The sequence below is a fragment of the Phocoena phocoena genome, chromosome 6 (assembly GCF_963924675.1).
Source record: "Phocoena phocoena chromosome 6, mPhoPho1.1, whole genome shotgun sequence".
Lineage (NCBI taxonomy): Eukaryota > Metazoa > Chordata > Mammalia > Artiodactyla > Phocoenidae > Phocoena > Phocoena phocoena.
In genome coordinates this window covers 92,885,493-92,910,894 of record NC_089224.1, presented here as the reverse complement: position 1 = coordinate 92,910,894, position 25,402 = coordinate 92,885,493, and the positions used below count along the sequence as shown (strand labels likewise).

General features: G+C 37.7%; 1 protein-coding gene across 5 annotated transcripts in view; it reads right to left on the bottom strand.

Moving 5' to 3' along the window:
- MUSK (muscle associated receptor tyrosine kinase) overlaps positions 1–24,351 on the bottom strand; it is a 91,350-nt gene extending 66,999 nt beyond the window's left edge. For all 5 annotated transcript variants that reach the window (XM_065879062.1, XM_065879065.1, XM_065879063.1 and 2 more), the window contains exons 1-3: positions 24,273–24,351; positions 13,156–13,282; positions 1,232–1,383 (exon numbers count right to left, since the gene is read on the bottom strand). In XM_065879062.1, coding sequence (XP_065735134.1) covers positions 1,232–1,383; positions 13,156–13,282; positions 24,273–24,351 — 358 coding nt within the window. The remainder of the gene's footprint in view (positions 1–1,231; positions 1,384–13,155; positions 13,283–24,272) is intronic.
- Between the last annotated feature and the right edge of the window lie 1,051 nt (positions 24,352–25,402).

The window sequence follows — 25,402 nt, the reverse complement described above, 5'->3', positions numbered from 1 at the left end:
ACAAGGTTAAGAGTTTGCAAGCAGCAGGTGCTATAGCACAGGGGATCATGAGATTTGAGGATGCTGGTAAGGGCTGCGAGATGATGCCACACTAGGTAAGACAGAGAACAAAGTGAAGAGAGAATTGGATGAAGTGCCCATTGGGGGTCGATGGAACAGAGACCCCCCCCACCAATGGAGTTAAGGGCAGGAGAACATGACCATGATGGTGATCGTATGGAATGGGAGGAAGGGTGTGAGAGAGCTAGACTCTGTGCTTAGCTGAGAAGGAGACAGATGGAGTTTGTGCCTTCTGTTTGGAGGCAAATCATGAGTGTGGGAAACTAGGTTCCTCATCGGACAGAGCTGGAAATACAAATGTCCATGTTCAGGATGTGACCTACTGGGGTTTAAGATTTGAAATACAGTCCATTTCCTAGGGGTGACAAGGTCATAGATTGGGTAGACTGATAAAGAGTTAAGGCAAACATCAGTGGACTTGTGAAGGTCAACGAGCTATAGGATGAAGTGGACAGTGGCTCTGAATCATGGCTGTTGAAATCGCCTGTTGAATGGCAGGAGTAGGAATGGATAGAAATTTAATAAATCTGGAATCAAAATCTTTGAGAAATATGGGAGAGGACCTAGAAGTGAGTAGCTGACTTGATGGATAGAGTTAGAGAGAATGTCAAAATGGCAAAAGCCCTCATGAGAGGGAAGGTTTTGCCCAGGAATACAAAGTATAATGGCTTAAAAGCCACAGTGAAACATCAGTACATGCTAACCTTGTTGACATGAAGTGGGGACGAAATAGCCTCCCTTTAAGCAGAAAAGTCACTCAAGTTTGAAAAGTCGCTCAAGAAAATCAAGTTTGAAACAAGGCAAAAGGTTAGAAGAAGTGTCTGCAAAGAGGTTTTAGATTAAAAGGGTGTTTGGTTGTCATGAAACTGTTTTGAAGGTATGGGGTAAAGATTCTGAAGGGAAGCTCCTGGTGAAAGATGTCAGGGTGGCACAAATAAAGAGACATATAAAGGCATGAAAATGGGAGACGGTAGAGAACAATGAGGCTTGCCTGTAGGATGGTGGTTGATGGCAGGAATAAGAGGTGTGGGACTGTCTCAAGGTTGTGATTTGAACTTGAACTTGTCTGGCTGCCTGAACATACAGGTATGCGGGAGGCTCTATTTACTACCTGCTTCAAAATGTACCAAGTCAGCTTTGAAATCAATGGATGATTCTCTTTCCTACTCACTCATCTTCACTTGCAGAGCTCCACAGCTCTCGGCAGCTCCTCCCACGCCATTGTTGGCTATGCAGCAGTAAATGCCGTCATCGCTGTCTTCCACGCTCAGGATGGTGAAGAGCTGACCGTTCTCCCGAATGCTGTACCGGGTGTCAAAGAGCCTGTGGGTCGCAGAGCATTATGGCAGGTTAGGGCCCCATCTGTGATGTTTTGGCTATGATTAAATGATCACACAGATGGCTTACCAATGGAGGAAGTAGACTAAAAGTAAGAGGAAATTCGATTGAGTTCTGAATAACAGAATAAGCTTATTTGGGAATTGAAAGCTAACATTATATTCTAATCTTTCCTAGGCTCCAATAATCAGAGCAGTGTCGAGTCCTTCAAAAATAACTTCAAAAGGTGATGTCTGTTGATGAGACCAAACATAAAATCATTTATTTAGGAAAGTGTATATCATTACCCAAGATATGAGTTCTGCCCCATATTTACTGGGAAGTAGCAGCTAGATAATGAAAACACACACACACACACACATAAGTGCGACTAGCAGAAAGGGATAAACAGTGACTCACTACTGTATATAAAACAGATAAACAGCAAGGACCTGCTGTATAGCACAGGGAAATATATTCAATATCTTGTAATAACCTATAAGGGAAAAGAATCTGAAAAAGAGCATGTGTGTGTATGTGTGTGTGTGTGTGTGTGTATATGTATATATGAACCGAATCTCTTTGCTATACACCTGAAACTAATACATTGTAAATCAACTATACCTCAATTTTAAAAAATGGAAAAAAAAGAAAGAGTTAAATATTTATAGAAGTAACTACCACTTAACTATTTGTTCATTCATTAATCAAATGTTTGTTGAGTGCCTAACAAGTGCCAGGCACAGTTCTAGTTCCCTGGGATACATAAGGAAGCAAAAAAGGTTCAAACTGTAGAAATACAGGTTTTACATATATTATCTCACTAAATGACGTGCAACGTGAATGTTGAGAAGGGAATTAGGACAAAAGAAAGAGATTTGAGAGGAAGCGTCAACCTAAAAGTGAGTTTTATGACCAAATATCCTTTACGCTAAATCCGTATATTAGGCAGAGTAAAGCACCCCACCCCCAGCAAAGATCCATGTCTGAATCCCCAGAACCTGTGAATATGTTACCTTACATGGCAAAAGGGATTTTGCAGATGTCAAGGATCTTAAAATAGAGTATCCTGGATTATCCAGAGGGACCCAATGTAATCATTAGGGTCCTTAAAAGATGGAAGAGGGAAGCAGGAGGATCAGAGGATGAGTGGTGACGGTGGAGGCAGAGTATGGAGTGACACAGCTGCTGGCTTTGAAAATGCAGGAAGGGGCCAAGAAGCACAGGCAGCTCCGAGAAGCTAGGGAAGGCAAGAAATCAGACTTTCCTCTGGAGCCTCCAGAAAGCATGCAGCCCCGCCAACACCTGGATTTTCGCCCAAAGAGCCCTATTTCAGACTTCTGAACTCCGAAACTGGGAGATAATAAATTTGTGTTGTTTCAAGCCACGAAGTGTGCGGTAATTTGTTACAGTAGAAATGGGAAAAACTAACACGACGTGAAAACAAAACCTGTAAAGGGAATGGAATTTTGATTTTTCTAATTCAATGGGTGGCTCCCATCACACACTGATCTTAAAGAGGAAAAAAGGGATAGAGTAATTTTTGGTCTAATATGACTAAGGATAATATAATCACTGGGTAGTTCATTAAATCACATCAAATAACTGAGGATAGCCATGATATTCACTCTCATGTAATTTTTGCTTTGTTTTTTGCTAAGTATAAGTTTTCATGGAAAATATGAATATTGGAATATCTTACAGATGTGCTTGTGGACCAAGAGTCCAGCCACTCTGTGAAATATAAACTTCCAAGATTTATAATCTGTTGTATCACTGCTGCTTAATTCAAGTACATAAGTTGCTTTTAGATTGTGAGGGACACAAGTATTTATAATTTTCAAAATATAAATTGTTCTTTTTTATCGAAGTATACTTGATTTACAATATTATATTAGTTTCAGGTGTACACAGCATAGTGATTCAGTATTTTTACAGATTATACTCCATTAAAAGTTATTACAAGATAATGGCTATGATTCCCTGTGCTGTACAATATAACCTTGTTGCTCATCTATTTTCTACATAATAGTACGTATCTCTTAATCCCATATGCCTAATTTGCCCCTCCCCCATCCCTCTCCCCTTTGGTAACCACTAGTTTGTTTTCTATGTGAATCTGTTTCTGTTTTGCATATACATTCGTTTGTATTAATTTTTAGATTCCATATGTAGGTGGTATCATACAGTATTTGTTGTTCTCCATCTGACTTATTTCACTAAGCATAATATTCTCTAAGTCCATATGTGCTGCTGCAAATGGCAGAATTTCATTCTTTTTTATGGCTAAGATTCCATTCTAAATATATACCACATCTTCTTTACCCATTCATCTGTTACGGACACATGGGTTGCTTCCATATCTAGGCTATTGTAAATAGTACTGCTATGAATTTGGGGTGCATATATCTTTTCAAATTAGTATTGTCATTTTTTCTGGATATATACCCCAGAGTGGAATTGCTGGATCATATAATACTTTATTTTTAGCTTTTTTTTTTTTTTTTTTATTTTTTTTTATTTTTTTGCGGTTACACGGGCCTCTCACTGTTGTGGCCTCTCCCGTTGCGGAGCACAGGCTCCAGACGCGCAGGCTCAGCGGCCATGGCTCACAGGCCCAGCTGCTCCGCGGCATGTGGGATCTTCCCGGACCGGGGCACGAACCCGTGTCCCCTGCATCGGCAGGCGACCTCTCAACCACTGCGCCACCAGGGAAGCCCCTATTTTTAGCTTTTTGAGGAGCCTCCATACTGTTTTACATAGAGGCCACACCACTTACATTCCCACCAGTAATGTACAAGTTCATTTTCTGCACATCCTCTCCAACATTTGTTATTTGTAGACTTATGATAGCTGACTGGTGAGAGGTGATGTCTTACTGTTGTTTTTTCTGATAATTAGTGATGTTGAGCATTTTTTGTGTGCCTGTTGGCCATCTGTATGTCTTCTTTGGAAGGATGTCTATTCAGGCCTTTTGCCCATTTTTTAATTGGGTTTTCCCTTGCTGTGTTTTCCCTTGCTGTGCAAAAGCTTTCAAGTTTAATTAGGTCCTCTTTGTTTATTTTTGCCTTTATTTCTTTTGCCTTAGGAGACAGATTCAAAAACATATTGCTATGATTTATGTCGAAGAGAAATTTTTCAGAACTGTTTTAGATTTATAGAAAAATTGGAAAGGTAGTATAGAGAATTCACATATACCCCCTACATCCAGTTTCCCACATCTTAGGTAAGTATGGTACATTTGTTACAGGTAATGAATCACCATTGATACATTATTAACTAAAGTCATAGTTTATTCAGATTTGTTTTGTTTTTACCTAATGTCTTTTTCTGTTGCATAATCTCTTCCAGGATACTACATTTAATTTATTTGTCTCATTTCCTTAGGCTCCTTCTAGCTTTGACATTTTCTATGACTTTCCTTGCTTTTGATGACTTGACAGTTTTGAAGAGTACTGATCAAATATTTTGTAGGATGCTCCTCTATTGGAATTTGTCATATGCTTTTATCATGATTAAATTGGGTTTATGGCTTTTGGGAGGAAGACCACAGGTAGAGTGCCATTTCGTCACATCATAACAAGGGTACTACTATCAATATAATTTCTCACTATTGATATTGACCTTTATCACCTGGCTGAGGTAGTGCTTGTCAAGTATCTCCTGTGTAAAGTTATTCATTATTCCTCAAGAAGCACTCAATTGTATTTTCAAAACATAATTTCTTCCTATTTCACATATCCTTTGACTAACAACTATCTGAACCTGTTGCTCCATTTATTTCTTATTTACTTGTAACATATTTTTTGCCATACAATAAAGGGAAGATTTAAATTTATTAAAAGTAATTTTATTCATAGTATTATAAGCCAAGTTAGAATATTTATGGTTTCCTGAACCAGACTTATAATGTTGATTTTCTTTGCATGATTTCAAAAAAACTCATTGGTTGTCTATTTCTTCACCTACTTACAATATTGGTAGATAAACACATGAGAGGATTATAGGGCAATATTTTTCAAAGCTAGTTGACAACGTAGGCAACAAACTTCCTTCTTGGACAAGTTAAAAGACGATGATGGGGAGAGTAGTCTTTGAATATTGACTTTTGAATACTGAATGCTATCTAACAACTATTATAATTTCAAAGTAGAGAAGAATATAAATAATATCTCAGTGTATAAGCAACAATAATATATTACATCATGTTGTAATATAAAACTATTTATAACTTCTACCATAATAGTATCACAGGTACTTTATTATCACTGTTATTCATGATGTATATTAAATGACGTTTTCCTATATTGTTTAGGAAGTCAAGTTTATTATAGAAGACAAAGACATAAGATGGATAAAACTCATAAAAAGTGTTAAGCATATAAATTGTAAAGCTAGTAACTTATGAGATATTGGTAAAATGACTTGTAAGTAGAGATAAAAAGTAAGCTACTGACTTATGAAATATAGGCAGAATTGATAAATTGTGTTGAATATAGGTAGTAAATAAAATTGCAACCTACTAAACACAGATGGAATAAATTAAAAATATGATGGAACAAAGAAGAGCATTATTTATGGTAGGAAGAGATGGAAAGACAAGTTCATAATTCTGCCACCTCTAGACTGACAACTTTGTCACCTTGAAAACAACCACCCACTGGTGATCTGCAGTATGGCCCCATTATGGTCCCCAGAGCTGTATCCAGGAAACACAGTTAAAATCCATGGCTGTTGAGCAGGCTAATTGGCAAGCTCCGGCCAGGTATATTTATCCCTGCATCCCTCCAACAGGGCAAATATATATCATTGGCTTCAGGAACCCTCCACCTGTGGGCCCTTGCTCAACCTCAACTCTGTTTCTTGTAAGAACACCACAGTGGGGACATCTGAGGCACAGGGAGGAGAGAGTGGACATATAAACATTAAGTAAACCAAGATCCCTAAGTATATTAACTTGCCCTATTTCTTTTCCCTTCTTTCTATCTATGTATTTTATTAAGATCTTTATTGGAGTAAAACTGCATTCCAATGTTTTGTTAGTTTCTGCTGTATAACAAAGTGAATCAGCTATATATATACATATATCCCCATATCCCCTCCCTCTTGCATCTCCTTCCCACCCTCCCTATCCCACCCCTCGAGGTGGTCACAAAGCAGCGAGCTGATCTCCCTGTGCTATGCAGTTGCTTCCCACTAGCTACCTATTTTACATTTGGTAGTGTATATATGTCAATACTACTCTCTCACTTCATCCCAGCTTACCCTTCCCCCTCCCTGTGTCCTCAAGTCCATTCCTACATCTGTGTCTTTATTCCTGTCCTTTCCCTAGGTTCATCAGAACCATTTTTCTTTTTTTTTTAGATTCCATATATATATGTTAGCATACGGTATTTGTTTTTCTCTTTCTGACTTACTTCACTCTGTATGACAGACGCTAGGTCCATCCACCTCACTACAAATAACTCAATTTCATTTCTTTTTATGGCTGAGTAATATTCCATTGTATATATGTGCCACATCTTCTTTATCCATTCATCTGTCGATGGACACCTAGGTTGCTTCCATGTCCTGGCTATTGTAAATAGTGCTGCAATGAACGTTGTGGTACATGACTCTTTTTGAATTATGGTTTTCTCAGGGTATATACCCAGAAGTGGGATTGCTGGGTCATATGGTAGTTCTATTTTTAGTTTTATAAGGAACCTCCATACTGTTCTCCATAGTGTCTGTATCAATTTACATTCCCACCAACAGTGCAAGAGGGTTGCCTTTTCTCCACACCCTCCCCAGAATTTGTTGTTTGTAGATTTTTTGATGATGGCCATTCTGACTAGTGTGAGGTGATACCTCACTGTAGTTTTTTGTTTTTTGTTTTTTTGCGGTATGCGGGCCTCTCACTGTTGTGGCCTCTCCCGTTGCGGAGCACAGGCTCCGGACGCGCAGGCTTAGTGGCCATGGCTCACGGGCCTAGCCGCTCCGCGGCATGTGGGATCTTCCCAGACTGGGGCACGAACCCATGTCCCCTGCATCAGCAGGCGGACTCTCAACCACTGTGCCACCAGGGAAGCCCCTCACTGTAGTTTTGGTTTGCATTTCTCTAATGATTAGTGATGTTAAGCATTCTTTCTTGTGTCTGTTGGCAATCTGTATATCTTCTTTGGAGAAATGTCTATTTAGGTCTTCTGCCCATTTTTGGATAGGGTTTTTTGTTTTATTGATACTGAGTTGCATGAGCTGCTTGTATATTTTGGAGATTAATCCTTTGTCAGTTGCTTCGTTTGCAGATATTTTCTACCATTCTGAAGGTTGTCTTTTGGTCTTGTTTATGGTTTCCTTTGCTGTGCAAAAGCTTTTAAGTTTCATTAGGTCCCATTTGTTTATTTTTGTTTTTATTTCCATTTCTCAAGGAGATGGGTAAAAATGTTCTTGCTGTGATTTATGTCAAAGAGTGTTCTTCCTGTTTCCCTCTAAGAGTTTGATAGTGTCTGGCCTTACATTTAGGTCTTCAATCCATTTTGAGTTTATTTTTGTGCATGGTGTTAGGGAGTGTTCTAATTTCATTCTTTTACATGCAGCTGTCCAGTTTTCCCAGCACCCCTTATTGAAGAAGCTGTCTTTTCTCCACTGTATATTCTTGCCTCCTTTATCAAAGATAAGGTGATCATATGTGCATGGGTTTATCTCTGGGCTTTCTATCCTGTTCCATTGATCTATATTTCTGTTTTTGTGCCAGTACCATACTGTCTTGATTACTGTAGCTCTGTAGTATAGTCTGAAGTCAGGAGCCTGATTCCTCCAGCTCCATTTTTCTTCCTCAAGATTGCTTTGGCTATTCGGGGTCTTTTGTGTTTCCATACAAATTGTGAAATTTTTTGTTCCAGTTCTGTGAAAAATGCCATTGGTAGTTTGACAGAGATTGCATTGGATCTGTAGATTGCTTTGGGTAGCATAGTAATTTTCACAATGCTGATTCCTCCAATCCAAGAACATGGTATATCTCTCCATCTGTTTGTATCATCTTTAATTTCTTTCATCAGTGTTTTATAGTTTTCTGCGTACAGGTCTTTTGTCTCCTTGGGTAGGTTTGTTCCTAGGTATTTTATTCTTTTTGCTGCAGTGGTAAATGGGAGTGTTTCTTTAATTTCTCTTTCATATTTTCATCATTAGTGTATAGGAATGCAAGGGATTTCTGTGCATTAATTTTGTATCCTGCTACTTTACCAAATTCATTGATTAGCTCTAGTAGTTTTCTGGTAGCATCTTTAGGATTCTCTCTGTATAGTATCATGTCATCTGTAAACAGTGACAGCTCTACTTCTTTTCCGATGTGGATTCCTTTTATTTCTTTTTCTTCTGATTGCTGTAGCTAAAATTTCCAAAACTATGTTGAATAACAGTGGTGAGAGTGGGCAACCTTGTCTTGTTCCTGATCTTAGAGGAAATGGTTTCAGTTTTTCACCACTGAGAATGATGTTGGCTGTGGGCTTGTCATATATGGCCTTTATTACGTTGAGGTAAGTTCCCTCTATGCCTACGTTCTGGAGGGTTTTTTATCATAAATGGGTGTTGAGTTTTGTCAAAAGCTTCTTCTGCATCTGTTGAGATGATCATATGGTTTTTATTCTTCAGTTTGTTAATATGGTGTATCACATTGCTTGATTTGCATATATTGAAGAATCCTTGCATTCCTGGGATAAACCCCACTTGATCATGGTGTATGATCCTTTTAATGTGATGTTGGATTCTGTTTGCTAGTATTTTGTTGAGGATTTTTGCATCTATGTTCATCAGTGATATTGGCCTGTAGTTTTCTTTTTTTGTGACATCTTTGTCTGGTTTTGGTATTAGGGTGAGGGTGGCCTCTTAGAATGAGTTTGGGAGTGTTCCTCCCTCTGCTATATTTTGGAATAGTTTGAGAAGGATAGGTGTTAGCTCTTCTCTAAATGTTTGATAGAATTCGCCTCTGAAGCCATCTGGTCCTGGGCTTTTGTGTGTTGGAAGATTTGTAATCACAGTTTCAATTTCAGTGCTTGTGATTGGTCTGTTTATATTTTCTGTTTCTTCCTGGTTCAGTATTGGAAGGTTGTGCTTTGCTAAGAATTTGTCCATTTCTTCTAGGTTTTCCATTTTATTGGCATATAGTTGCTTGTAGTAATCTCTCATGATCCTTTGTATTTCTGCAGTGTCAGTTGTTACTTCTCCTTTTTCATTTCTAATTGTGTTGATTTGAGTCTTCTCCCTTTTTTTTCTTGATGAATCTGGCTAGTGGCTTATCAATTGTGTTTATCTTTTCAAAGAACCAGCTTTTAGTTTTATTGATCTTTGCTGTTGTTTCCTTCATTTCTTTTTCATTTATTTCTGATTTGATCTTTATGATTTCTTTCCTTCTGTTAACTTTGGGGATTTTTTGTTCTTCTTTCTCTAATTGCTTTAGGTGTAAGGTGAGGTTGTTTATTTGAGATGTTTCTAGTTTCTCGAGGTAGGATTGTATTGCTATAAACTTCCCTCTTAGAACTGCTTTTGCTGCATCCCGTAGGTTTTGGATTGTCATGTTTTCATTGTCATTTGTTTCTAGGTATTTTTTGATTTCCTCTTTGATTTCTTCAGTGATCTCTTGGTTATTAAGTAGTGTATTGTTTAGCCTCTATGTGTTTGTATTTTTTACAGACTTTTTTCCTGTAATTGATATCTATTCTCATAGCATTGTGGTCAGAAAAGGTGCTTGATAGGATTTCTATTTTCTTAAATTTACCAAGGCTTGATTTGTGACCCAAGATATGGTCTATCCTGGAGAATGTTCCATGAGCACTTGAGAAGAAAGTCTATTCTGTTGTTTTTGGATGGAATGTCCTATAAAAATCAATTAAGTCCCTCTTATTTAATGTGTCATTTAAAGCTTGTGTTTCCTTATTTATTTTCATTTTGGATGATCTGTCCGTTGGTGAAAGTGGGGTGTTAAAGTCCCCTACTATGATTGTGTTACTGTTGATTTCCCCTTTTATGGCTGTTAGCATTAGCCTTATGTATTGAGGTGCTCCTACGTTGGGTGCATAAATATTTACCATTGTTATATCTTCTTCTTGGATTGATCCCTTGATCATTCTGTAGTGTCCTTCTTTTCTCTTGTAAAAGTGTTTGTTTTAAAGTCTATATTGTCTGATATGAGAATTGCTACTCCAGCTTTCTTTTGATTGGCATTTGCATGGAATATCTTTTTCCATCCCCTCACTTTCAGTCTGTATGTGTCCCTAGGTCTGTAGTGGGTCTCTTGTAGACAGCACATAATGGGTCTTGTTTTTGTATCCATTCAGCCAGTCTTTGTCTTTTGGTTGGAGCATTTAATCCATTTATATTTAAGGTAATTATCAATATATATGTTCCTATTACCATTTTCTTAACTGTTTTGGGTTTGTTTTTCTAGGCCTTTTCCTTCTCTGGTGTTTCCTGCCTAGAGAAGTTCCTTTAGCATGTGCTGTAAAGCTGGTTTGCTGGTGCTGAATTCTCTTAGCTTTTACTTGTCTGTAAAGGTTTTAATTTCTCCGTTGAATCTGAATGAGATCCTTGCTGGGTAGAGTAATCTTGGTTGTAGGTTTTTCCCTTTCATCACTTTAAATATGTCCTGCCACTCCCTTCTGGATTGCAGAGTTTCTGCTGAAAGGTCAGCTGTTAATGTTATGCATATTCCCTTTATGTTATTTGTTGCTTTTCCCTTGCTGCTTTTAATATTTTTTCTTTGTATTTAATTTTTGATAGTTTGATTAATATGTGTGTTGGCATGTTTCTCCTTGGATTTACCCTGTATGGGACTCTCTGTGCCTCCTGGACTTGACTATTTCCTTTCCCATGTTAGGGAAGTTTTCAACTATAATCTCTTAAAATATTTTCTCAGACCCTTTCTTTTTCTCTTCTTCTTCTGGGACCCTATCATTTGAATGTTGGAGCATTTAATGTTGTCCCAGAGGTCTCTGAGACTGTCCTCAGTTCTTTTTATTCATTTTTTAAAATTTTGCTCTGCAGTAGTTATTTCCACTATTTTATCTTCCAGGTCACTTATCCGTTCTTCTGCCTCAGTTATTCTGCTATTGATTCCTTCTAGAGAATTTTTAATTTCATTTATTGTGTTGTTCATCACTGTTTGTTTGCTCTTTAGTACTTCTAGTTCCTTGTTAAATGTTTCTTGTATTTTCTCCATTCTATTTCCAAGATTTTGGATCATCTTTACTATCATTACTCTGAATTCTTTTTCAGGCAGACTGCCTATTTCCTCTTCATTTGTTTGGTCTGGTGGGTTTCTACCTTGCTCCTTCATCTGCTGCATATTTCTCTGTCTTCTCATTTTGCTTAACTTACTGTGTTTGGGGCTTCCTTTTCACAGGCTGCAGTTTCGTAGCTCCCATTGCTTTTGGTGTCTGCCCCCAGTCGGTAAGGTTCAGTGACTTGTGTAGGCTTCCTGGTGGAGGGGACTGGTTCCTGTGTTCTGGTGGATGGGGCTCTATCTTGTCTTTCTGTTGGGCAGAGCTGTGTCCAGTGGTGTGTTTTGGGGTGTCGTTAACTTAGTGTGATTTTAGGCAGCCTCCCTGCTAATGGGTGTGCTTGTGTTCCTGTCTTGCTAGTTGTGTGGCATGGGGTATCCAGACTGGAGCTTGCTGGCCATTGGGTGGAGCTGGGTCTTAGCATTGGGACAGAGATCTCTGGGATACCTCTCGCCAATTGATATTACATGGGGCCTGGAGGTCTCTGGTGGTCCAATGTCCTGAACTCAGCACAACAGGCCAGAGCACCAAGACCCTGTCAGCCACACGGCTTAGGGAAGCGTTCAGCCAAACAGAAACATCGCGAACAGAGCGCACACCTATAGAAACCCTCTGGTAGTTTCCATTGCTTTCTCTATCTATGTATTTTAAATTTATTTAATAAACTGTATTTCAGGCATCTTAATTTGGTCTGTGAGCCTTCCTATTCCAGGACTTCTGGGATAGCTTGCCTGGTAGAGTACTTGAAGGCTTCTGCAGCCCAGGATAGTTTCCCACATTACAACATATATAGTAGAAGGAAATGATAAATTTCAATTGGAGCTTAGTGAAAACAAAGATGTAATTTTTCCCCATCCAAGTTAATGGATGTGGAGTTCAAGTTCAAGTTTGCGGAGGAGTTAAATGCTCTAGTCCTAAGGCAAGCTATGTGGCCTGCTAGAAAGCCAGTGGTTATATTTGTTACAGATTTTTAGAGTATTTTTGATCAGATAGCTATTGTAATGGGGAAAGGATAGCCTCACCTTTATGTGCCAAGTAGAAATTTTATCTGTTTGAGAGGCTACCTCACTATATACATCAAGAGTCCTTTCTGACTTTCAAAAGAAAAAGTCATGGTCACCTAGAGGTCAGATTCCTAGACCACATGCATCACTTGATTGAGATATTAGAAGTACAGGAAATGAGGCTAGTCCCTATTAACTCCCCAGAGTGTCCTGGAACATGTATCCCCAGAATTAGGATATCATGGTGTTTCCTAATTACTGTGAAACTTCTTCTAGGTCCTAACCTGGGATCCATGAAATAACCCTGACTTCCCCATATCAGTTAAATCACTTTATGTTGGGCAATTCTCTCAACCTCACTGAAGTTCAGATCTTACATTTATAAAATGAGGAAATTTGCATTTTACGTATTCTAGAAGGTGAACTTTAGTACTGCCAGAGCTGTGATTACATTTATGACAAAGATAAATCACAAGGCAGCCTTGGGCATTCTTGCTGGAAAAAGGCAGAATACTTACTTAATGAGAATTTTATTTCTGGTCCAGGAAATTTCAGGCTGAGGATAGGATTCCACTGCACACATGAAAGTAGCCACTTCTTCAACTAAGGCATCCACTGTTTCAAGAGGAGTGGTGATGACAGGGGCTGAAAGGAGAGGAGAAATCAAACGAGAGCATTCTACAGTACTGCTTCCTAACTCTTCTGTAAGTAGTCAGAGGCCACCACATACCTGAATGAGAATGACATTTCCCCATAGTAGAAATTTGCCAAAAGGAAGGAAAAATTTTGTGCAGAGGATTTTGTTGCTACTTCTAAAGTAGGCATTTGAGATCAAAAGAGAAGGCTCTCAGGAGAGTCGGACTTAGATTTATTATATATGGGTAGAGGCAGATCCAGGTTTTGTGAAGTCCAAAGTTATATAATTTAGGTGTCCTTTTTAAGAAAAAATATATAAAATTATTAATACAAAATGTCTGTTGCCTCCCTAACACCAATCAACTTGAAGGGAAGTGTCACTGAAGGGAAGTCCAAGTGAAAAGAGAAAGCAATCTTAACAATTCCTGTTGAAAAACAATTTTCCCCAAATTTTGTTAAAACATATGTTTATATGAACACATTGCTAGAAACCACCAGAGGTCTTAGAAGGGGGCTCCTGTAAATGAGAGGCTTTGAAGGTGAAGATTCATCAGATTTATAAAGAATTCACATCTGCATTATGAGTAGATTAGAAAAAGACCCAATAATAAAAAGACAACCCAAACAACAAATGAGCAAAGGATCTGAACTGACCTGTCTCCAAAGAATGTATACGGATGGACAACAAGCATGTAAAAAGATGCTCAACATCATTAGCTATTAAGGAAGTGCAAACCAAAACCTCAGTAAGATACTAGTTTACACACACTAGAATGGTTATAATAAAAAAGAAATATAACAACAAATACTGGCAAGGATGTGGAAAAATTAGAACCTTTGTGCATTGTTGGTGGGAACATAAAATGGCACAGCCACTGTGGAAAACAGGATGGTGGTTCCTCAGATAAGCATAGAATTAATATATGATCCAGCAATTCCACTTCTGGATATATGCCCAAAAGAACTGAAAGCAGAGACTCAGGTAGATATTTGTCCACCCACATTCAAAGCAACATTACTCATAGTAGCCAAAAGGTGGAGCAACCCAAGTGCCTGCCAACAGATTAATGGATAAACAAAATGTGGTATATCCATTCAACGAAATATTATTTGACAATAAGAAGAAACAAAGTACTGATACATGCTACAACATGGATGAGACTTGGAAACAATAAACTAAGTGAAAGAAGCCAGTCACAAGAACGACATACTGTACAATTTCATTTATATAAAATATCCAGAATAGTCATTATCTGTAGAGACAGAAAATACATGAGTGATTGTCTAGGAATTGGGTGGAGAGATTAGGGAGTAATCTATGGCTAAGGAATGCAGGATTTCAAATAGGTGTAATAAGAATGTTCTAAAATCGATGATGATGATGAATGCACAGCTCTGTGAACCGTATACTTTACCCAAAGAGACTGGTATGTGAATTATATCTCAATAAAGCTGGGGGTTTTGTTTGTTTGTTTTTGCTTGGTGTGTGTGTGTGTGTGTGTGTGTGTGTGTGTGTGTGTGTGTGACAAAAAGAAAGACAAAAGGAAGAGAGGCCATAAACATGGTCCCTCTCTCCTCCCACCTCCATGAAATGAGGGTCACCTGGCTTAGAAGAATTGGGGAGGAAAGAGAAGTTAAGAAGGATGAGAATGTGTTGGTAAAGGGATGCACCCCACTTCAATTTACAAATCTGTGAATCCCACCAAAACAAAGGGGTGAGGTCCTGGTCACCTCAAGGGTTTGATGGTGTGAGAAAGTGCCGGCACCTGTATTTGGGTGAGTCTGAAAATCTACCCCATTTTATAATCTGATTTAAAGTAATTATCATCATCACTGCTTTGTTATTATTATTTATCAAAGATTTATTTACGATTTTTCATGGAGCAGGCACTGGGTTGACTAGAAGCAAAAAGATGTGTAAAGCACATCTCTGCCTGGTAAGAGTCCACAATCTAGATGGTAAGGTAGGATAGATACATAAAATGATCAGTTATAATAATCAGTTATGCCTGCTATCCTGGCATAATTGTTAATAGTACCCCCATACTCCAAAAATACCTGAGTTTGGACAGTAAATTATATGGTCATTTTAGTTAAAATGCAAGGTGCCTAGGAAAGCCAAGTAAGTAGTGTGAGCAATATGTTAGATGCAGGGTAGGGGGTGACAGCCCCATAAAACAAGAGGAAAAAACTGGCACATTGGTCATTAAAAAATGCATCCAGGGCTTCCCTGGTGGCGCAGTGGTTGAGAGTCCGCCTGCCGATGCAGGGGACGCGGGTTCGTGCCCTGGTCCGGGAGGATCCCACATGCCGTGGAGCGGCTGGGCCCGTGAGCCATGGCCGCTGAGCCTGCGCGTCCGGAGCCTGTGCTCCGCGACGGGAGAGGCCACAACAGTGAGAGGCCCGCGTACAGCCAAAAAAAAAAAAAAAAACATCCCGTATCTAAATGAAACATATTTTTTCATTAAACTCAGTGGTAAACTCATTGGCTGAGAGTAAGGGAAACGGTGGTTGGGAGTGTCCACTTAGCCCATATCTCTTTCGTAAGTGTTATTCTTTTCTTAAGGTCCAGTTTAAGCATCATCTCCTCGCAATCTCCCTGACTTCCTAGATAGAACCAAATGCCCTTTTCTTTAACCTTGGGTCATCCTATATATGTCACTCATAGCACTTGCCACACAGATGCTATTAGAATGATTTATGTCTTTGTCCCACACTCAGTTATAAAATCCTTAAGCTTTGGGTCAGGGACCATGTCTCAGACGTCTCTCTATCTGGAGGGCTAGCACACTGACTAATGTATTGTTTAAATGAACCAAACTCTATTACTGAGGCCTTTATAAAAGGCATAAATTTTTTAAAAGGTTGAGAGAAAGTAGGTGAAAGAAGAAGGCAGAATTTTTAGGTGAAATGACGTCTTTTATATTTTATATCTAGGCAGCAAGGCCCCCCTTTTCCCAACTTTGCACTAAAATGACCATTAATATATACAGAATGCTGTACAAAGAAATAAAGAAATTAAAAGTATTAAAGAATAGTTAAGAGACATAAAAACAGACAGGCACTAATAAACTTCTAATAGAAGTTCCAAAAAAAATAAACTAGAAGAAATGGCACAGAAGTAATATGTAAAGGGATAAATTACTGATCATTTTCAAAAGTGAAAAAAAAAGCAGAAATATTCACATTGAAAGTTTCCACTAAGCATCGAGCCAGATAAAGAAAAATAAATTCATCCTTAGATACACTGGATTAAAACTGTAGAAAATTTAAGATAAAGAAAATCTTAAACCTTACTAGAAAGAAAAGATCAATCACCTTAAGAAGAATGCCAGTTAGGCTAACCTGATATTATTTGGCAACAATTGATACCAAAAGGCAATGGACCAGTATTTTTAAAAGGCTGAGAAAAAAATAACTGTTAGTCTGGAATTCTATAGCCAGCTTAGATAATCATTTTTTTTTAAATGAAGACAAAGTAAATACACAGACAAATACTGAGAGTATTTACCACTGAGACCTTCTCTGAAACAGTTACTAAAAGTATATAAACTCCATGAGAAATAACTTGTACCCAAAAGAAAGGGGCCAGTGATGAGAAACTGTAGTTAGCATAGATGGTGGTAAAATATAATTGCAGTTTTAGACACTGTGGAATATATATTTTTTAAAGTCAATAATTTTTGTGTTTATAAAAATGGAACTAGAATTCTAGACAAACAATTATAAGATGAAAGTTTAGGGAAGAAGTTCAGCAGATTTGTTAAAACATCCTAAGTTCTTTACCATAAGCAGGAAGATGACAGAAACACTGAATAACTCTAAACATGGGGAGAAAATATATTGTTAAAATTTCATTAATGCTTACCACTAAAATAATAGATTAAAACCCAAAACTTGCAGAGTAGCAGAAGAAAAAAGAGACTAGAACTGTATCAATTAAAAAAAAAATGATGAAGAAGCAGAAAAGGATAAATAAGCCAAGAGAAGGTATAGTTAACAGAAGACACAAATTAATGTGGAAGAAACATGGCCAAATATATCAGAAATCACAGTAAACACCCATGGTATAAACTGATCTATGGAAAGACAGACACTATCATACAGGATTAAAAAACACAAAAGACATGCCTAAATAAATTAAAACAGAAACATTGGATATAAAGAGAATGGAAAATATATACGAAGTAAACAAAAGAAAGTGATAAAGCAATAAAGTAGTACTAATATAAGAAAAAATGGAATATAAGGTGATAAGTAAGCCTCTAAAGAATGAAGAGAAATACTACTTAATGATAAAAGGAACAATCCATCAGGAAGATACAACAATCATGAAGCTTAATTATTTAAAAATATAGATTCAAACTAAAGTTACTATTACCAGAAGATATTACAATGAAGTTACAGGCTACTAAATTTTTAAAGAAAATTACACACACACACACACACACACGAGAGTGGAAAAATGAATGAGCAGCAAAATGTTATAATCATTTACCTCCTAGTTGTGAGCATTGTGTGGAATTTTGTATTTTTGTTTTGCCATACCTTACAGCAAAGTATTACAGGAAAATACTATATAATATTTAAAAAAAATATAAAATTAATATATATTATCTTTGTAATAAAAAATTATAGGACATAAATCAGAAGGCCACAGAAAGGTTAATTTTCCAATGCAGTGGAAGCAAATTTGTAATTGATAACAAAGTTTGAGAAAGTCAGTCTCTTAAGAAAGCAAGCAGATTTTTCTAAACAACTAATGAATGAAATAAGCAATCAGTTGCATAATCACATAGATATTGAGAGATTAAAAAACAAAAAATATTATAGTAAGGTCATGGGATGCAAGTAATGATGGTTAACTGATAGTATTGAATGCTTTCATTGTTTAAAAAGAAAGCCTGTTGAGGAACTAGACGGTAAGAGTTTCTAGCACAGGACTTGAATTCAAATCCCTGCTCCATCACTTACTTCCCACTCACTTAACTAGTTGCCTTGGCATCTTCAGCTGTAGACGGAGATAATAAAACCACCGCATAGGCTTGTCATGAGGATGAAGTAAGTGAATATACATAATGCATTTAACATTGTCCTTGGTCCATATGGAACACTCTGTGTTATTTGATTTCTACAATTTAGAGACAGAAACCTGAACTATCTAGTTGTTCTCCTGGTTTCTGTATTACCTGCAAATTACCAATAATACTTCTAGGAGTCTATCCCAAGGAAATAATCCCCAAATGGAAAGGCATATAGATGAATTTCACTGCACAAAAATGGATTAATTGTACTAAATTGTACTAATTGTGTGAAAGTGGAAGAAGATTTAGGCACACAGCTTTGTCTTCTAGCTGTGGTGTACTGGAGTTGGCTTGTACTGGCTTGCAAGAGTCAAGTGTTAATTTTTCGGAAATTTAACAAGATAATGGAATAGAGCCATTATTAGAAACTAAATTATATAAATTTGATTAGATAAATTGTGTTAAAAACAAAGTAATAATACTCAACATTTATCACTTTCTAATTATTTTTCTATATTTTACTATTATCTATGTTCTTGTGGTTATTTACATCTAATGTCTGTAGAAATTGTAGGTGTGCTACTGTACATCTCCTCCCGACTCAGTGTTTGTTGGTACCTGGAAACTGGCTGTGACTGGAGCATTTATACTACAGCAGTCAACAGATGTAACATATCAGGGCCTTTTTTTCCTCAGAGAGGCAAATGTTCAACATATATTAGCAACTGTATCTAAACAGGATACTATTTACACAGTCACTGCAAATGGTACTTTGAAGATATTGATGATATAAAATATGCTCATGCTTTAGTGGCAGGGAGCAGAATTGCATAAACAATCTTATTATGATATCTTTTTTTAGGATATGTAGAAAAAAATGGAAGAAAATATATCAATATGTTAACAGTCCTGGAAGTGTGGGTGATTTTCTCTTTTAAACTTTTGTATATTTTGTGTTTTCAATATCATTCTTAATGGCTGTGAATTATTTTTACCCCAAACTCCAAACTTTATTCGTTAGTTTCTTCTCATTCAACATGCAGATGCAGAAGTGACAGAGTTAACAGACATGATATTATCTTTCCAACGAGGCAACACAAACTCTGTTGAGATCAGTTAAGATCAAAGAAGTAAATCTTAGAATGTCTTGATAAACTTAGACATGGAGAAATACATGAGCTCTTACTAAGAATAGCTTCCCTTAATGTTCAGTGGCATGACAGTTTCATGTGAGATTTGATTCTGTTTTTAATAATTTTAGCATCTAAAACCAATTAAAAACCTGCTATCAGCCATGCATTATACTTTTCATTCATGTTCTCATTTATGTATCACAACAAACGTAAAGGCAGATACTTTTATTATTCCCATTGGCAGATGAGGAATGAAGGCGACGAATTGTTCCACAACTTGTCTAAACAAAACCAAAGCAGGAAGTGATAGAACTGAACTTCAAAGTTAAGTTTGATTTAAAGTACCTATCTTTTAACTCTAAGCTATACCATGTCTTCAGTGTGGTACTAGTTACAGAAAGGGGAAAAACATGATTGACACCAATATCAATATCAATACCTATAGGCAGAGTATAGTCAGTTAAGTCCACTTTGCCCATATTCCAAATTACCCAAACAAATCTGCTTTCAGATTTTTACTGGCACAATCACATAGTTGTATTTAATGACATTTGTTGACTCAGCAGACCGTCTCCTGTTTGCTTTCATTCTACTATCCAGCTTTCATCTCAGCCAGGGCCTGTTTAAACTAGGACACTATTTCTTCCCTCAATCCAAGGACCACATGATCAACAAATACATGAAAATAAACACAATGCTTTTCTGGACCCAAAGAGTAACTTAACTTGAATACTAGCTGCTGAGAAGGATATGATATTACCCTTTTATGGGCTCTAGCACATGGCCATTGACATACCAACTTCTGATTGACCAGCTGCTGACGGACATAACCAAATGTCTGAATAAACAAAGAAGTCAGGTGTATTTGCTCCTTTCTGTTCTAGTATAATTAGGGCTCAGACTTGGAACACATTCATGCTTTTCTAACATCATGAATACAGTATTGTTTTATCAGTATGACAAAACACTTTGGTGTCGGAAATTTTTCAAATCCCCCAAAGAAAGAGGATGTTCAGTATTGCTCATCATTTGGCAAATCTTAGAAACTGACACATTTATTCTGCTGGTGATGTAATCAAACATAAGTTATTTTTTATTATGATGTCTTTGGAACTTGTAAGGTTCATTGATCATCTCAATAATTATTGTTATCTCACTTATTAATACCGTATCATTAATTCTTTGTCACAGAACACACTGTTGGTCCTTGCCTTCAGGAATGACACTGGGGACAGGCAGGTAGGAATTCTGGGTCAGCCTGTTAGAATTTCTGAAATGACCTCTCCTGGGGGGCATTCCTTTGGGATTAAGAGATGATTTCATAGGGACTCATCTAAAATGTGCTTGTTCCCCAGAAGTGATCACGCCACCAATCATTGACAGTCCTTATCACAGTACATAACATTGTAAGTTGAGCACTGGTAGGTCCTTCATCTTAGGAGAAAACTGAGGCTTACAGTGACTCCATGCTTTCCCTAAAGACACACAGAAAGGCATCGGGGACTAGAAAAGGAACTCGATTGTAACATTCTCTTCCAGGCCTGCAACATCCTTGTTTCACTTTCTTCATTATTTGACCTAGACGACACGGTATGTTGCCAGATAATCTCAGCTCCCTTACTCTCTAGTCCTTTAGCTGCACTGACCCTGGAAAGTACCAATCTTGAACTAATCCAACCAGCTGTCTTCACTGCTCATATGTTCATCAAGTATTGTTGGATAAAGTGAAACAACAGTGCAGATCAGGACCATGATGGGCGTGCAGTCTCCAGTCCCAGCGGGTCCTCAGCATGGACATATGGTCCTTCTACATTATCGGATCCACTTCTCTCATCTTCCTGAATGGGACCACTTCCTTGAGGTCCTCTAGGCATCCCTTACTTGTCACTTTCCCCCAATAATCTCATGTCCTATTTCACTGAGAAGTTGCCTACTTCACCTTTCGAAATATGGTAGAAATCTTGCCATTTCTGCTCTTTTTCTGTTCTCTAAGGTCAATAATATTTAAAGCAACTGTGTTTCCGCAAACGTGGAGTGAGTTACTCTTTCAATATACGTTAGTATAAAACATTCATCCGGGACTTGGTGTCCTGGATTTCAATGACAGCTGTGCCTGATCTGACTTAGTCGTATGTCGAATTTGTGAATTCTATCCCTGTAGACATATGATTTAGAAGAAGAAGTTACTAAAATATACCTTAAGTTAAATCACTTGAGACTCAAGAACTTCTAGGTATGGTAGTGATGGGGTGATTTTAAAACTGGAATTTGGACGGGAGTTCTTTGTGCGTAGCATGTTAACAATTTCAGGGCTGCTTACATGAACTACTATACTCCTACAGAAAATCCCACTATACACTTAATACTCCCTGATAAAGCGTTCAATATTATTGAAGAATGTGGTTAAGGCGAATCTTCAGTGAAATGTTGACTATTTTCGTACATGACAGTTTATAAAATTTTCCGCCTTATGGTTTGATACTGAGCTCATGACTGAAAGTATTACTAGTTGAAATGATTCAGAAACATAGTGACTTTTCCCTTTGTCTTTGAATATTAGGAATATCAACTGAATTAAAACTATAACGATACACTATTAATTCTACAAAGTTGGTTATTAATTTTATTGAGGAACTCCTATGCCGATGGTTGGAAAAGAACCCATGGAATACTCTTGCAGTATTTTAATTGTGTCAGTTTATTTTGTGATATATTATGCTGCAGACGCTTGATTCATTCACGCTAAGGACTTAGGAAAAAGGTATACCATCTAGAAAGCCTCTTCCCATTATTGCCTTCTGCCAAGAATAGAGAAAACAACTAGAGATATTTTGTGTAGAACAATTTCATTACTTTCAATAGTATTAAAATAATCACATATTAATGTGTTTTTTTGTACCAATATATCCCATGTACTTCAACATTTAAAATTTTAAGGATTGTGTTTTCATGATAATGTTTATTTTCAGAACTGGTAAGTGCAGTTAATGAATGTTTGCTCTTCCAGGCCTGGTGTTTTGGCTAAGGCTGATGTTAAACCCATATTAATTTACATTTTTTAATAATACTCAACTACTCCCTTTGAGTAGGCTAGGCAAAAATATTTTTTTGATTTTACAGTCTAATTAAAGCAGTAAATAAATTATGAACAAATAAACAAGGTTGGGGTAACAATCTGGCTATTTTATTTAGAAGTCAGGGTTTTGGCTTTGTTACATTTACGCCACCATTTTTGAAGTTTTCAAAATAAACAGTGTGCTTCACCTGTAAAGTTTGGAAGCTACAAATCTTATCTTTCTAGAATATAAATTAGGAGGTTGGGTTTGGTTTTTCTTTGTGCACGAGATTCTAATTTGGACCAGAAAATCAATTGTCCTGCTCCTTGTAAGACTGGATTTCAGTAAATTTTAGTATTTAACCGTGTCATTTTTATGTAACTTCATGGTTTAGAATAGCACAAATAAATTTATAACAATCCATAAGTCCAGACGTCCAGGTGCTGCCTTTCCGGACATCCGTTGTATGATCAGGAAGTATTAAAATAATCTGAAGCCAATGGTAAGTCTTTCTGGCTATTATTAGCTATTTGGAAAGATCTAGATTCTCTTTTATCTGGAGCTACCTTAAAGTATTAGTTGACAATTAGACATTTAAATACATTTGAAGATATTGTTCTGCTCATGTAAAATAGAAAAAGAAAGCAACAAAACAACATAAGTCTATGATATCCGACTGTTTGTGAAGAAAGCCTTATCTTGTTAGCATGTGAATTTTGACCTTGTGGTTCCAGAAATTCTAATGAACCACAAAATCTAAGCTATGTTTCCCATCTACATACAATATATTTTATTACCTTCACTTATCTATACAATACAAACCTGTTCAGTTCTTTGGTAAAGTAATATGAAGGGAAAATAATGCATTTGAGTGTGTCATAAATCACAGAACCTTTTTTACTCTACTGTAATACATTTAATTTGAAAACTCTGTAGTATCATTCAATCTGCTTTCTCGTGTCTTTGTAAAAAGATTTCAATGAAGCCCCCAGTCACTTCACAAGTCACCTATTTTCCTATCTTTCTTCCTGATTTGAAATACCCTAGTCTCAGTTTCATAATACGCTGGCCAGAAACTGTGGACATTCTTGCTACTGCAACAGGTGTTTGTCAGTTTCTTAAGTTGCTTTCCTTTCCCCTGAGGTGGTGTTATTTCCGGTACATTCCAGAGGCTCTGAAAAAAACCTTTCACAGTCTCTTGCCAAACCAAATCATGGCTCCAGCCTCTAAGTTATTGAGAACCCATTGTTCTTCAGGCTTTTATCTTATAGGCGCTTGTGTGTGTCTTTCTCTAATTCCAATGTGGGAGGAACTAAAATATTGATGAAGAGTTTTGCAAAGCTGAAACTGAAAATGGAAATGATTTTTGTTCAGAAGAAAACACTCTGGATGTCTGGGAGTGCGGCTGATTATATTCCCGGCAAACCTGATGTGAAAAGGTTTTCATCATCCATTTAGACCACCCTGAAGTTTGACATACACATAAACAAACTGACCTCGATAACTTGCAGTCTACCTGCTAATGTTTCCCCATAAGTGAGGGCTCCACGTTCACTGAAAGGCTGAACTTTTTATTGCAGAACTTAAGCAGAGGAGGGATAGCAGTAGAATGGAGACCATCAATCAATTGCTTATTTATACAGTTTTTTCCCTCTCCATATACTGCACCCCTACTTCACCAAGTAAAACCCAAGCGTGCCATAATATGAATCAGTCATGATCGGAACACACGCATGCACCTCAGAACTATGATAAAGCAAGAGAAGACAAGATTGCTCAAACCAACCTTTTGGAAGTTTCTCAGTCCCGCTGAACGCAACCAAAGTAAGAATATGTACCAGTGGAATGTTGACAAGCTCTCTCATGATTAATCCAGGCTCAGGCAGGAGAAAGTTCTTTCTGGACAACACAAGGAAAATGCGCGCCCCCCCCCCAGTTTACATTTTAAAGCATAGTTTGTTCCAAAAGGGTCGTCTGCTAATGACTGTTTGTGTCAGCAGCTCCACTGACTCTAAGTATAATCAGGAATTCTCAGACTTGGCTGTAATGATGGACACGGCCAGCTGGTGAGTATCCACTTAGGCCAGTAATGCAAGTGTAGGGCTGGAGGAACAAGGGAAAGAAAATCCCTTTAGAATCCCTTTTAAGACAGTGGTAGAAGGACAATACCAGATGCCTTTCGCAACCATCACTGGATTCCCCGAGGTATAGTTTTCCTGGTCTTCTGAGTCAGCTCACCATCCCTCCCGCACTCACCCCAGAGGCCCGGGCATATCTAATCATGACTCCTCCCCATTTCTCACTTCCCCCTCCCACATCCATCCCATTAACAATTCCTACAGATTGCACCAACTGGATATTCCTTGATTTCCTCCCCTCCTTTGATTCCAGCTAGTCTCACCCTATCCCAACCTCCCTTTCAGACATTCATCTTCTTGGAATGACAGTGGTAACCTCCTGTCTGTTCTCTCTGCCTTGTATCCTACTGTCCTCTAATCTCTTTTCAGATCGCCTGCCCTACTCAAAAGTCTTCAGTGGCTCTTCATCATAGAAAAAAATATTCAAACCTAATATGACGTAGGAAGGCTCGCTGGACTCTGTCTACCTGTTTAGCCCCATCTGCTACAATCCATGCCTCTAGTTTAGTATTTAGCAACCTGGTTCCCTGTATACAGCCTTCCTGCCTCCATGAATTGTTCCTACTGTTCTCCCGTCTTGGAATGCTTCCCCCTCCTCTCCACCCAGTTAATACCTATCTCAGCTTGATCATCATCTCCTCCTGGGAGCCATCCTGGACCAAAACTCCCACATCTTCCCAAAGTTGCATTAGGTTTACCTCCTCTGGGCTTCTCTGTCATTGCACTTACCACATGGTTTTAAGATTTTTTCCCGCTTGTGTTGGCGTCTCCCTCATTC